Here is a 12,198-nt window from a genome sequence, read left to right on the forward strand (position 1 = left end):
CTTCTAGTTTCATCGTAACACACACAGCTGTTCTGCAACGTGATACACTCATTTGCTTTTTGTGGAGAGAAAATGTGTTTTTATTTAAAGCGAGAATGCAGACAAGATGTTTAGAACATTAAATGCTTTCAACTCCAGAAACTGTCCTCACAGCTTTGTCCCACATGCGAAGATTGTATTAGCAGCAGGAGAGTTGGTCCACAGTTTTACTGAATACTACAGACGAAACTGAAAGAAGACACAGTAAGAGGGCAATGGCAGTTGTTTGCTAACTAATGCTTTTCATTTTCTTAACAAAAAGACTACTCTGCATAATTTGGTACATAACTATTCGATATGGTTGTTCCAAGTAAGTCTGCAATCCAGGAGTATCCCGAGAATTCTAACAGAGCAGAATCATTTACTTTTTCATTCAGCATGGGGAGGAAGAAATACATACAGCAGTTTCAGGCCTGTTCTTGTTTAGGATACGCTTATTATTGTGGAGCCATATGACAGACTTTTCTAGCACTGGCTTTGTTTTTTGCTTCACATCCTTCATGTTGTTATCAATGGTAATTGGGGTAGCGTCATCAGCATATATTGTGGACTTGTGAATCAAGAAAGTAGGCAAGTCATTGATGAACACCAGAATAAGAAAGGGTCCAAGCACTGAACCTTGTGGCACACCTCTACAAGCTGATAGGGGGTTTGATTGAGAGTTATTTACCTTAACAACCTGAGTTCCGTTAGTCAAGTATGATGTAATTAATGCAAGTTCATTATTCTTGATATCATAGCACTCTAGCATTTCGTGTGGCACAATGTCAAATAATTTCCGCAAATCTAGCTGTAAGGCATAAGCGAAGAGATTGTTCACAAAATCATCAAGAAGTTGTTCTACCACATTTACTGTAAATCTACCCTAAAACTAAAGAGCGAGAAGGAAATCAGATTGTGATCATCAAAATAGCTTAAAATATGCTCAAATGTGCATTTCTCCCTATTTTGCTAGAAAATCAAGAGATTAGAAGAATAAAATACTTTATGTGTTTTCTGTAAAATTATGCAAGGTAACAGGAAATACAGATGCAAACCTCAAAAGGCCACTTCTATCCAAAAAAAGCAACAAAAAGTTAATGTCATATAATATTAGGAAAACTACCGTTTTCCGCGACGGATGGCAATACCGTTATTCTCACTTGCACTGGTTTATGTTGCCTCATCTTTGAAAACTTCTAAGAGGATACAGCAGTCTGGTATTCACCTGATGTGTTACTTGTACGTGAACAACAGCACATACGTGTATCACGATAGAGTACAAATAATTCTATCATAAGTATATCCCCACAGATTTTCTTGCGTTTGTCTGGTAAGCGTCCTTTGATCGAAGAGGTGAACACAACGAGCAGGAATGGAAAAATAGATTCTACAATAAACTGAACTCTCACAGTAAAAGTAATATTCAACAACAAAGTAAATAAGGATGATTTGTAATAACTGTAAACAACAAAGTATGGCATTAAAACTACGATTAATAAATGAAATTAACGTAAGAAGCTGCTAAATACCAATTCTGTGAAGGAATTTTTAAGTGTAGTGAGCGACTGAAAGTATTATTGAGTTACATATCAGAAAAACGAACACTAGATTATTGTAAGGAGAATAACCTGCGATTTGGATATAGTACTTTGGAAGGCAACTGAAATTAATTGTAAACAAACAGTTCCATCCAGAATAGATGATTAAAGAACATCTGAGAATATTATACAAATGAGAGAAAATTTTAGTACCGTGTCATGTACCGACGATGCAAGCACCTTCTACATCTAACTTCGCCAGGATAGAACTGGGCCGGACCTACACTACTGGCCATTAAAATTGCTACACCAAGAAGAAACGTAGATGATAAACAGGTATTCATTTGACAAATATATTATACGAGAACTGACATGTGATTAGATTTTCACGCAATTTGGGTGCATAGATCCTGAGAAATCAATACCCGGAACAACCACCTCTGGCCATAATAACGGCCTTGATACGCCTGGGCATTGAGTAAAACAGAGCTTGTATGGCGTGTACAGGTACAGTTGCCCATGCAGCTTCAACACGACACCACAGTTCATCAAGAGTAGTGACTGGCGTATTGTGACGAGCTAGTTGCTCGGCCACCATTGACCAGACGTTTTCAGTTGGTGAGAGATCTGGAGAATGTGCTGGCCAGGGCAGCAGCCGACATTTTCTGTATCCAGGAAGGCCCGTACAGGGCCTGCAACATGCGATCGTGCATTATCCTGCTGAAATGTAGGGTTTCGCAGGGATCGAATGAAGGGTAGAGCCACGGGACGTAACACATCTGAAATGTAACGTCCACTGTTCAAAGTGCCCTCAATGCGAACAAGAGGTAACCGAGACGTGTACCTAATGGCTTCCCATACCATCACGCCGGGTGATACGCCAGTATGGCGATGACGAATTCACGCTTCCAATGTGCGTTCCCCGTGATGTCGCCAAACACGGATGCGACCATCATGATGCTGTAAACAGAACCTGGATTCATCCGAAAAAATGAGGTTTAACATTCGTGCACCCAGGTTCGTCGTTGAGTACACCATCGCAGGCGCTCCTGCCTCTGATGCAGCGTCAAGGGTAACCGAAGCCATGGTCTCCGACCTGCATCTCGACTGCTAGTGGTACGAGGCCGTTGGGATCCAGCACGACGTTCCGTATTACCCTCCTGAACCAACCGATTTCATATTCTGCTAACAGTCGCTGGATCTCGACCAACGCGAGCAGCAATGTCGCGATACGATAAACCGCAATCGCGATAGGCTACAATCCGACCTTTATCAAAGTCGGAAACCTGATAGTGCGCATTTCTCCTCCTTACACGAGGCATCACAACAACGTTTCACCAGCCAACGTCGATCAATTGCTGTTTGTGTATGAGAAATCGGTTGGAAACTTTCCTCATATCAGCACTTTGTAGGTGTCGCCACCGGCGCCAACCTTGTGTGAATGCTCTGAAAATCTAATAATTTGCATATCACAGCATCTTCTTCCTGTCGGTTAACTTTCGCGTCTGTAGCACGTCATCTTCGGGGTGTAGGAATTTTAATGGCCAGTAGTGTATTAAAGCAAATCTGAATATATTTAATATCTCTGAAAAATGAGGCGCATCCAATGATGCAGCAATATTTCAATATATTTAAAACTACAGAAGTTAATATTTCACAGCGAATAAACATTTTCACAATGAACCCCTGAATTAACAATTTTAAACGCTTCATGCGATTTCAACATACGGTATCTCACACGATGGCAGTGCACTATAGCTATCATCACTGGAAGCCACGCATCTGTATCTATTTTATTTCTTCATTTATTACGTTTCTTCAACCTTTTCATAATTCATACGTCTGTCAGATCATCATATCCTCCACAATTCCACAGAAAATGATTACAGCACGAATAACTCACATTTTGTCTTGAAAAAGAGTGCAAAGGACGCTTCTTGGCAAACAGGCCTAAATAATTGTTTAAACCATATGTCAGGACAATCTGTGGTCATTTCTCATGGGCGCATTTGCGCAACGATACTGGTTTATTTATTCATGAAAAAACCTTTATTTATAATTATTGTGAATGGTTTTTGTGTGACCTAATGTTTATAACATTTCTTTATTCACGTATTACTGTAATATATTAGTTTAGCCGGGAAAATGGTCATGTTGAGAGTCAAATCTACATCTACACAGATACTCCGCAAGCCACTGTACGGTGCGTGGCGTAGGGTACCCTGTACCACAATTAGTCATTTCCTTTCCCGTTGCACTTGCAAACCGAGCGAGGGCAAAATTAGTAGATAAGCTTCCGTATGAACCCTAATCTCTCGTATCTCATCTTCGTGGTCCTTATGCGCAATGTATGTTGGTGGTAGTAGAATCGTTTCGCAGTCAGCTTCAAATGCCGGTTCTCTAAATTTTCTCTATAGTGCTGCTCGAAAAGAACGCCGCCTCCCTTCAGTGATTCCCGTTTGAATCGGCTTGCTTCCTTGTGTTGCTTCAATCCAACCTGGTACGGATCCCAAACAGTCGAGCAGCACTCAAGAATAGGTCGCACCAGCTTCCTCTATGCGTTTACAGGTGAACCAATCTTTCCTAAAATTCTCCCAATAAACCGAAGTCGACCATTCGCCTTTGCTACCACAGTTCTCACATGCTCGTTCCACCTCATATCGCTTTGCAACGTTATGCCCCGATATTTAAACGACTTGACTGTGTCACGCAGGACACTAGTAATATTGTGCCCGAACATTACAGGTTTGTTCTTCCTACTCACCCTCATTACCCCATAATTTTCCACGTTTAGAAATGAAATGAAATGATCGTATGGCATTGTTGGCCGGGAGGCCCCATTCGGGGGAGTTCGGCCGCTGTATTGTAAGTCCTCTTTAGTTGACGCCACTTCGGCGACTTGCGAGTCAATTATGGTGAAGGACACACAACACCCAGTCCCCTGCCGGGAATCGAACCCGGGCGGTAACGCTACCGCTACGCTACGGAGGCGGACTCCACATTTAGAATTGGCTACCATTCATCACAGAAACTAGAAATTTTGTCTAAGTCGTCTTGTATCTTCTTACAGTCACTCAACATCGACGCCTCAACCGTACAAGGCAGCATCATCATCAGCAAACAACTGCATATTGCTGCCCACCCTGTACGCCAAATCATTTATGTATGTAGACAACAACAGCGGTCCTATTACACTTCCCTGGGGCGCTCCTGACGACACCCTTGTCTCTAATGAACGCTCGCCGCAGAGGACAACATATTGGGTTTATTACTTAAAGAAGTTTCTCGAGCCACTCTCATATCTGTGAACTTATTCCATATCCTCGTATGTTCGTTAACAGTCTGCTATGGGGCACTGCGTCAAACACCTTCCGGAAATCTAAAAGTGTGGCATCTGCCTACTGCCCTTCATCCATAGTTCGCAGTATATCATGTGAGAAATCGGCAAGCTGAGTTTCGCACGAGCGATGCTTTCTAAAACCATGTTGATGCGGGGACATAAGCTTCTGAGTCTGAAGAAAGTTTATTATATTCGAACTGGGAATATGTTCAAGGATTCTGCAGCAAACCAAAGTTAAGGATACTGGTCTGTAATTTTGCGGGTCCGTTCTTCTACCCTTCTTGTATACTGGAATCACCTGCGCTTTTTTTTTTTTTTTTTTTTTTTTCAGTCGCTTGGGAGTTTACGCGCGAGATATTCACGATAAATGCAGGGTAGGTAAGGAGCTAATGCCGTAGAGCAATCTTTGTAAAACCGAAACAGGATTCCATCCAGACGTGGTGACTTACTTGCTTTCAAATCTTTTAGTTGTTTCTCTACGCCAGGGAAGCGTACTACTATGTCGTCCATACGGGAGTCTCACCGATGGTCAAATGACGATATGTCTGTACGATTCTCTTATGTGAACGATTTCTTGAATGTGAAATTTAAAACTTCGGCTTTCGTTTTCCTATCTTCAACTGCTGCACCAGACCGGTCAACAAGGGACTGAATGGGAACATTAGACCCGCTTGGCGATTTTACAAAGGATCATAATTTTCTCGTGTTCTCTATCGGATCTTTTGCTAAGGTGTGGCGGTGGTAGCTGTTGTATGCTTCGCACATAGATCTTTCCACAGACGCACAATCTCTACTGACCTTTGCTTGTCGCCGTTTGTGCGTTCTCTTTTGAACCAGAGAGCAGCAGCCTCTGCTTTCTCACCATCTTTTGTATTTCGTTATTAAGCCATGATGGGTCATTTCCATCCCTTATCCACTCACTAGACTTGTAACTCTCCACCTCACGATTTACAACGTGTTTAAACTTAGCCCATACTTCCGCTACGTCCATCTTACTGAAACTAAGTGATTTATTAACTTTCATAACCATAGTTGCTGTAATGACATCATGATCGCTAATCCTAGTTTCTATACTGACACTTTCGATAAGATCCAGCCTATTTGTTGTACTAAAAGATTTACGATATTTCCATTGCGTGTGGGTTGCCGAGCTAGCTGCTCAAGACAGTGTTCAGAAAAAGTTTTCAAAAGTATTTCGCATGACTGTCTGTCTGTACCCCTGCAATGAATCCATAGGCACCCCACTCTATACTCGGTAGGTTAAAGTCACCTCTAACTAATATCGCATGACGTGAGTATTTATGCACTACTGATCATGGATTTTCTTAGAATGGTTCTAGAACTGTCACAGCGGAATTTGGTGGCCGGTAAAAACATCCAAGAAATTGGTTTTACGTATACCTATCATACGTAACAAGGTAACTTTACTGTCACACTCAACTACGACCTCAATAGAGACAATATTTTTGTGAACTGCAATGAAACACTCCCCCTCCCATGGCCTCTAATCTACTTTTCCGATATGCGTTCTACGACTCGCTAGATATCTCAAAGCTTTCCACGTCAGACTTCAGCGAGCTCTCGGTCCCCAAGAACAATTTGAGTATGAGAACTTTCCTGGGGGGCAGTAAATTCGCTAACTCTATTACGATTACTTCAACAGTTCATTGATAAAATTTTGATAGTCGAAGTGTCTGTACTCTGAACGCCAGCTGACTTCCCTTGCTGCGTACCGACTAGCAAGTGTTCATCAGAGCACCTCAAACTACCGCCTAGCCGAAAAAACCCTCATGTGCACTCCACAAGTACTCTGCTGCACGAGAGACTGCTTCCTTTGTGTAGTGGACCCCTGATATCAATGGGAATCCTGCAAATCCCCACACGATAACACAGGTCTAAAATCTGCAGGCATGACTGGTTGTAAAGCTTAAGAACGACGTATTTTTGATGGAGAAGCCTTCAGGCAATGGAAAAGCAGACAGTAGTAGAACACTACGGGGGGTCAAGTGGAGACTGAGACTTTTTGCGGGAAAAGCTCAAGGGCGCGATTCTGAATACTTTTACATCGGTCCTTGATGCAGGCTCACCTATCTGTGGTGAGTAAAATTCGATTGTGTAGGTGATTGATGTTGGGCAGCGAATGGCTCCTACTATACTTCAACTCCTGAAGGGACTTATATTTCGATATGTCTGAATGTGCTTCAGTGTAGGACTCTTAGTTTTGCATATCTTTGAGGACTATTTAGCTTGGGGATTTCGCTACCATTCTTGAAACGCTCTCAATGTAACTTAACTGCATTTGATAAGAATATTTTCTGTCTGCATTTTAATTCAATATATGACCACTTCTCCTTCTCGTTTATTTTCGATGTCCTTTATAGTGTAAACATTATTCAACACAATTCTCTGTTCAAATGGTTCTGAGCACTATGGGACTCAACATCTGTGGTCATCAGTCCCCTAGACTTAGAACTACTTAAACCTAAGGACATCACATACATCCATGCCCGAGGCAGGATTCGAACCTGCGACCGTAGCAGCAGCGCGGCTCCGGACTGGAGCGCCTAGAACCGCTCGGCCACCGCGGCCGGCACAATTCTCTGTCATCTACATCAATTACAGTGTTTAGAATAGAGCCCTCGTAATTTCACGTTTATTTCGTATTTCTGTGTACTTTATTAACTCGCAATTCTAGCCAACGCATAGATTATCTGACTGTAGGATTACAGCTACAGGTTATTATTTGCTCTGAGATAGCTGCAGGGTGCATGAAAGCAGACATGCGCGGCGTGACCCTATGATTGCATAGAGCTATTCTTTTTAAACAGAACTGTGTACAGCCCAAGTGCCTATAGTATTAGTAACCACAGGTATAGATGGCACTGTTTAGCAAGTGTGGGATGCTGTTTGGAAAAGCAACTAAACCAGCAGTAACCGTTAGGAACCGTCGCAACACCAATTCAGATGTCTTTGCTAGCCGCCTTTATCACCATGGTCGACTGGTGGGTATATCACTATGACTTCGAAACAAAGGCGTGAAACATGCAGTGGAAACGTGGATTCACAATCGCCAAAAACAGCCAAGACCGGGCCATCCTAGGATACGGTGATGTGGAGTGTTTTTTTGGGATCATCGTGGTGTGGTGCTACCACACTTTGCTCGTAAGGAGCAAACTATCACTGGAGCATACCAACAGAGACTCCTGATTAGATTACAGCACGCATTCCCACAACGACGACGAGGTGGTTTTCAGTGTGGAACATTTCATGAAAAGCCAAGACTTCTACAAGCAAGGCTTACGCCAAGTCATCCTTTGGTGGGGAATATCTTACACACTGAATCGATGTCTACAGAATTAACTTCATCACAAAGTTTCACAATCGCAGCATAATTTTCCAGGGTAATAAAACTTTATGACTATCACTGGTAAGTATGCAGAAACAAAGCCAACGCAAACTGTCACACCTTTACAACTGAGGCAGAATAGAAGAGAGGGGAATAGAAAAGGAGTGAAAGAGAGTGGGAGGGGGATACAAGAGAGGGCGATGTGCCGAGGAGGGAAGGGGTAGGGTGAGTTGAGGGGGGGAGAGGGTGAGGAGTGTAAAGAGGGGATGAGGGGAGGGAAAGAGTAGGAGGGTGGGATGGAAGAGAGACAAGAGCAGGTTTGAGGGGATGGGGAGGGAGGGGTTTCGGGAGGTGGAGGGAAGAACAAGAGGTGAGGCTGGAGAGGAGGAAGGAGTGAAGAGGGAAAATAGAAGGGGGAGAAGGGATAAGGGGAGAGAGGGTTTAGGGACAGAGAGAGGATAGTTGGGAGATGATGGGGGAGAGGGGATAGTGAGAGGGGGGGATAGGGTGAGAGTGGCAGATGGGAGGAAGGGCAAGAGGGAGGAGAGGAGAGGAGAGGAGAGAGCGTAGGCGGGCGGTGTACTCACCATGGGCTCGTCCGTATTCTTCTGGAATTGGACGAGCCGGACGCGCGTCACGTTCTCCATGTCGATGTCGCCATTGGGGCCGTCCAGGTCGTCGCCGCCGTTGAGATAGGGCAGCAGCGGCGGCGGCGTGACGCGCAGTGCGTCCTCCCCGTACACCTCGTGCGCCACCACGTCGTGCGCCTGTAGCAGCGCCTGCAACAGCAACATGGCCCTCACGTCACATATTCGGTGTCACTGAGATCAAAGTGCTAAGGCACCAGTAAGTCTGATTTGAGTGGTAAGTACTGGTTTGAGTATCACAATGCTGTAGCAAAAATGGACATGATCACTTGTAATCGAGGTTAACACAAAATTCTAACCACGATATGACCTGATTTTTTTGTTCCCTGTCTCATAACTGCTCTCCTCGATATAGGAAGGTACACACCACTATCTTCCTGACTTTCGAGTTCAGCCTAACCCAACAAAATAGTCGGCCAACGAGTACTGTGGGAGAAATTCGCTGGCTTTTATCTGTGTTACAGGCATTCTGCTGCCTTCCACACTGTCAGCATTTCTCTGTATGGTGTTGTCTACTAACAACATCTCTCGTACTGGCATTGAGCACTCGAATGTTCACGAAAGTTCCCATTTACGTCTCGGGATATCCTCTGACAGAACACACAAAACTTGAGAGATTGTTTTACGAGCACTCGGCAGCTATCTCGAATGTCAAGTTAACTTTAGTGTATATGAAGAAGACTATAGTTGTTGACGCACTTACTTCTGATTGGATCCTTCACTGCTAAAAGGCCTGTACGTATAAGTTTAGGGGGACGGGTATTCGAACCCGGATTTTCCGTTTATCGCGAGCGGTCGCCTTAACCGTCTCAGCTATCCGTGCACGCTTCTAAAACTGATCCAAACCTCCATTTGCCACAGTGTTGACCCCTCATCATTTGGGTCGGATCATAAATTGCTACTGGACAATGATGAAAAAGAAAATGGGCCACTGCCTTTTCGAAAGGACGATAATAGCATCCCCCCCCCCCCCAAGTGGTTAGCGGAAACCATGGAAAATCTAAGTCTCTATGACTTAACGAGAATTTGAACCCTGTTGTTTCCGAATGAGTCCAGTGACGCAACTACTCTGCCACTTGATAGAAAGTTGTGTGCGAGCTTAAATGAGGGTAGAGCATCGCCTAGTGGTCTCAGTCATCTCTGCCACTATGTCCAGAACCAGTACTTAGCCTTACAGACATTATAAGGCAACTTCTGCTTCGCATTAATGTTGAGCTCGACGTGTCAAAAACTCTCCTTTATACATGCGTAGCTTCTCCTTAAGTTCTGTCAACACTATGAGGTAGTCCACACGGCTTTTTCAGTAACCGAACAGGTGAAATATGACATTTAGTACTCTATTATTTTCGAAACTGAAAATGCTCTGCTATGTGAAGCAGAATGCGTAAAAGTGTCTTTTGTTTGTTAAAAAATGGACACTGAAGCTCCATACAACGTACGCTTGTGTGATGAGAACTTTCCACCGCCAGAAAGCATATCACTTTACGCATTTGGTTTAACAAAGCGAACGATGTCATATGTAGAATGCCCGCACCTCTATGCCCTAAAGCCAAAACAGTGGGAGGAAGGGGAAAAAAAAAGAAAAACAAGATTGCAATTTTGTTCCAGCATTTGTCGAAACTGTCGGATGCAGCACATCAAAGTGGGGAAGGGAGGGCGAGTGGACAAGCGAGCACTAATTTCCCTCCCCCTCCCCCAACCGCTGTTCCCATTTCATTCGTCCACTCTCGACCGCAATACGAACAAACTGTGCGCCGGTGCCCAGAGGTCGTAGCAGAATGAACTGCCGATGCCCAGCGAGATAACTCGCAGCCGTATCCCCCCCCCCCCCCCCAATCACATCACCACTTGAGATCGGTGCTTACAATACTCCAGACGAGACTTGTTCATTAAAAGCGACCTGCAGCACCACTACTAATGTTTAAACAGGAAGGGCAATCGACTGGCATCTACAAAAGAATATCTTGTCCCAGGTTAATAAAGACAAACGTCGTGTACCACGACATCGGTGGCGTTACCTGCGGGTAAACAATTCGATTCCTGAGTGTGAAACCAATTTTCGAAACTGAACTATCTATGGAGAGGAGTGGTGATTGCGTACAATTTCCGTTCACGCAGTCCCCTGGATCTAGCTCCACACTTTTCAGCTGATTTCTATTAATAATAAGTGGATTTTTTTCCTCCTGTTAGTCACTTTCTAGAGGAAATAAAACAAGATTTGCACATACGCTTTGGTGCAAAATACTTAAGCCTTATACAAACGTGTCTAGGGAAACGTTTGCAATTGTCTGTGGTTTCTCCATTGTGTTCCCCCTTTCTCGCATATCTACTCTTCTTGTTTTTATCGAACTGTGAAATGGCGTGTATACCATAGAATGGTATAGACGCCACGATCACACTATCTTTGCTTCGATCGACCCATTCAGAAAGGGTAAACATCATAGTCGAACAGATTTAGACAAAAACCGCCTAATTTACAAATCTGGCAATATTCGAAAGATATTATGTTAGAAATTAATATTAAGTTTATATTTCGTAGTGTATAGTGTTGGTCATACATTTTTGAGCGATAGCATTGAACAACGACAATTTCCTAGACGTACTCGCGAAATAACTAACCTCCGTAGCTGAAAGTGTTTCTGGTGAGCCTCCCATCGGATGGAAATGTTAATCTCGGCTACTCAGCGTTATTACTCGAGGGCAATGGGTCATATAGGAGCAACCGATATCACCCGAAAACACAACACTATTCTGTACATACATGATCATCACAGCCTTCCCCACGATACAGGCAGACGTCTGACACTTCGCGACATGTTGGAGGAAGTCAACAGCATCTTACAAGCACTGTGATCTTTTCCGGATTCGCTAATAGTTACTGACGCATATGGCATGTATATAAGACTGATTCGTCTAATAATAGCTTTAAAATGTTGCAACATGAGGACTTGGTAAAAAAAATCCTTGTTACATCATTTTATGAGAAACCAGGAACAGATCAACAGAATTAAACAACGCACCTAAGTGAGACAGCAGCCAGCTAGTTCATTCTTCCCTTTCTGTAGAGATCCTTGTTACCGGCAACGGGCGTCCAAGACGCTGGAGTGCTTCCAGGGAAACTCCGTTCCTGTCCCTGTTGACCGAGATCGCAACGGAAAAGGTAATGCAGACAGCGCAAGCGGAAGCAGGCCAACAGTTGCTCGGTCCCGAGGGACAGCAGTTACTCGCAGGAGCGAAATCCCGGGCATTATTCCGATCCCTCTACATCCCGCGCCACTCGCCCTCCCCACTTCCTCCTCTAAAACA

The 12,198-nt window shown here is 43.9% G+C and overlaps 1 protein-coding gene across 6 annotated transcripts in view; it reads right to left on the minus strand.

The window, feature by feature from the left end:
• Positions 1-12,198, minus strand: part of LOC126255156 (peripheral plasma membrane protein CASK) — a 546,277-nt gene that overhangs the window by 203,111 nt on the left and 330,968 nt on the right. For all 6 annotated transcript variants that reach the window (XM_049955370.1, XM_049955372.1, XM_049955371.1 and 3 more), the window contains exon 2: positions 8,833-9,024. In XM_049955370.1, coding sequence (XP_049811327.1) covers positions 8,833-9,024 — 192 coding nt within the window. The remainder of the gene's footprint in view (positions 1-8,832; positions 9,025-12,198) is intronic.

This window comes from Schistocerca nitens, chromosome 1 (assembly GCF_023898315.1).
Source record: "Schistocerca nitens isolate TAMUIC-IGC-003100 chromosome 1, iqSchNite1.1, whole genome shotgun sequence".
NCBI classification, from domain to species: domain Eukaryota; kingdom Metazoa; phylum Arthropoda; class Insecta; order Orthoptera; family Acrididae; genus Schistocerca; species Schistocerca nitens.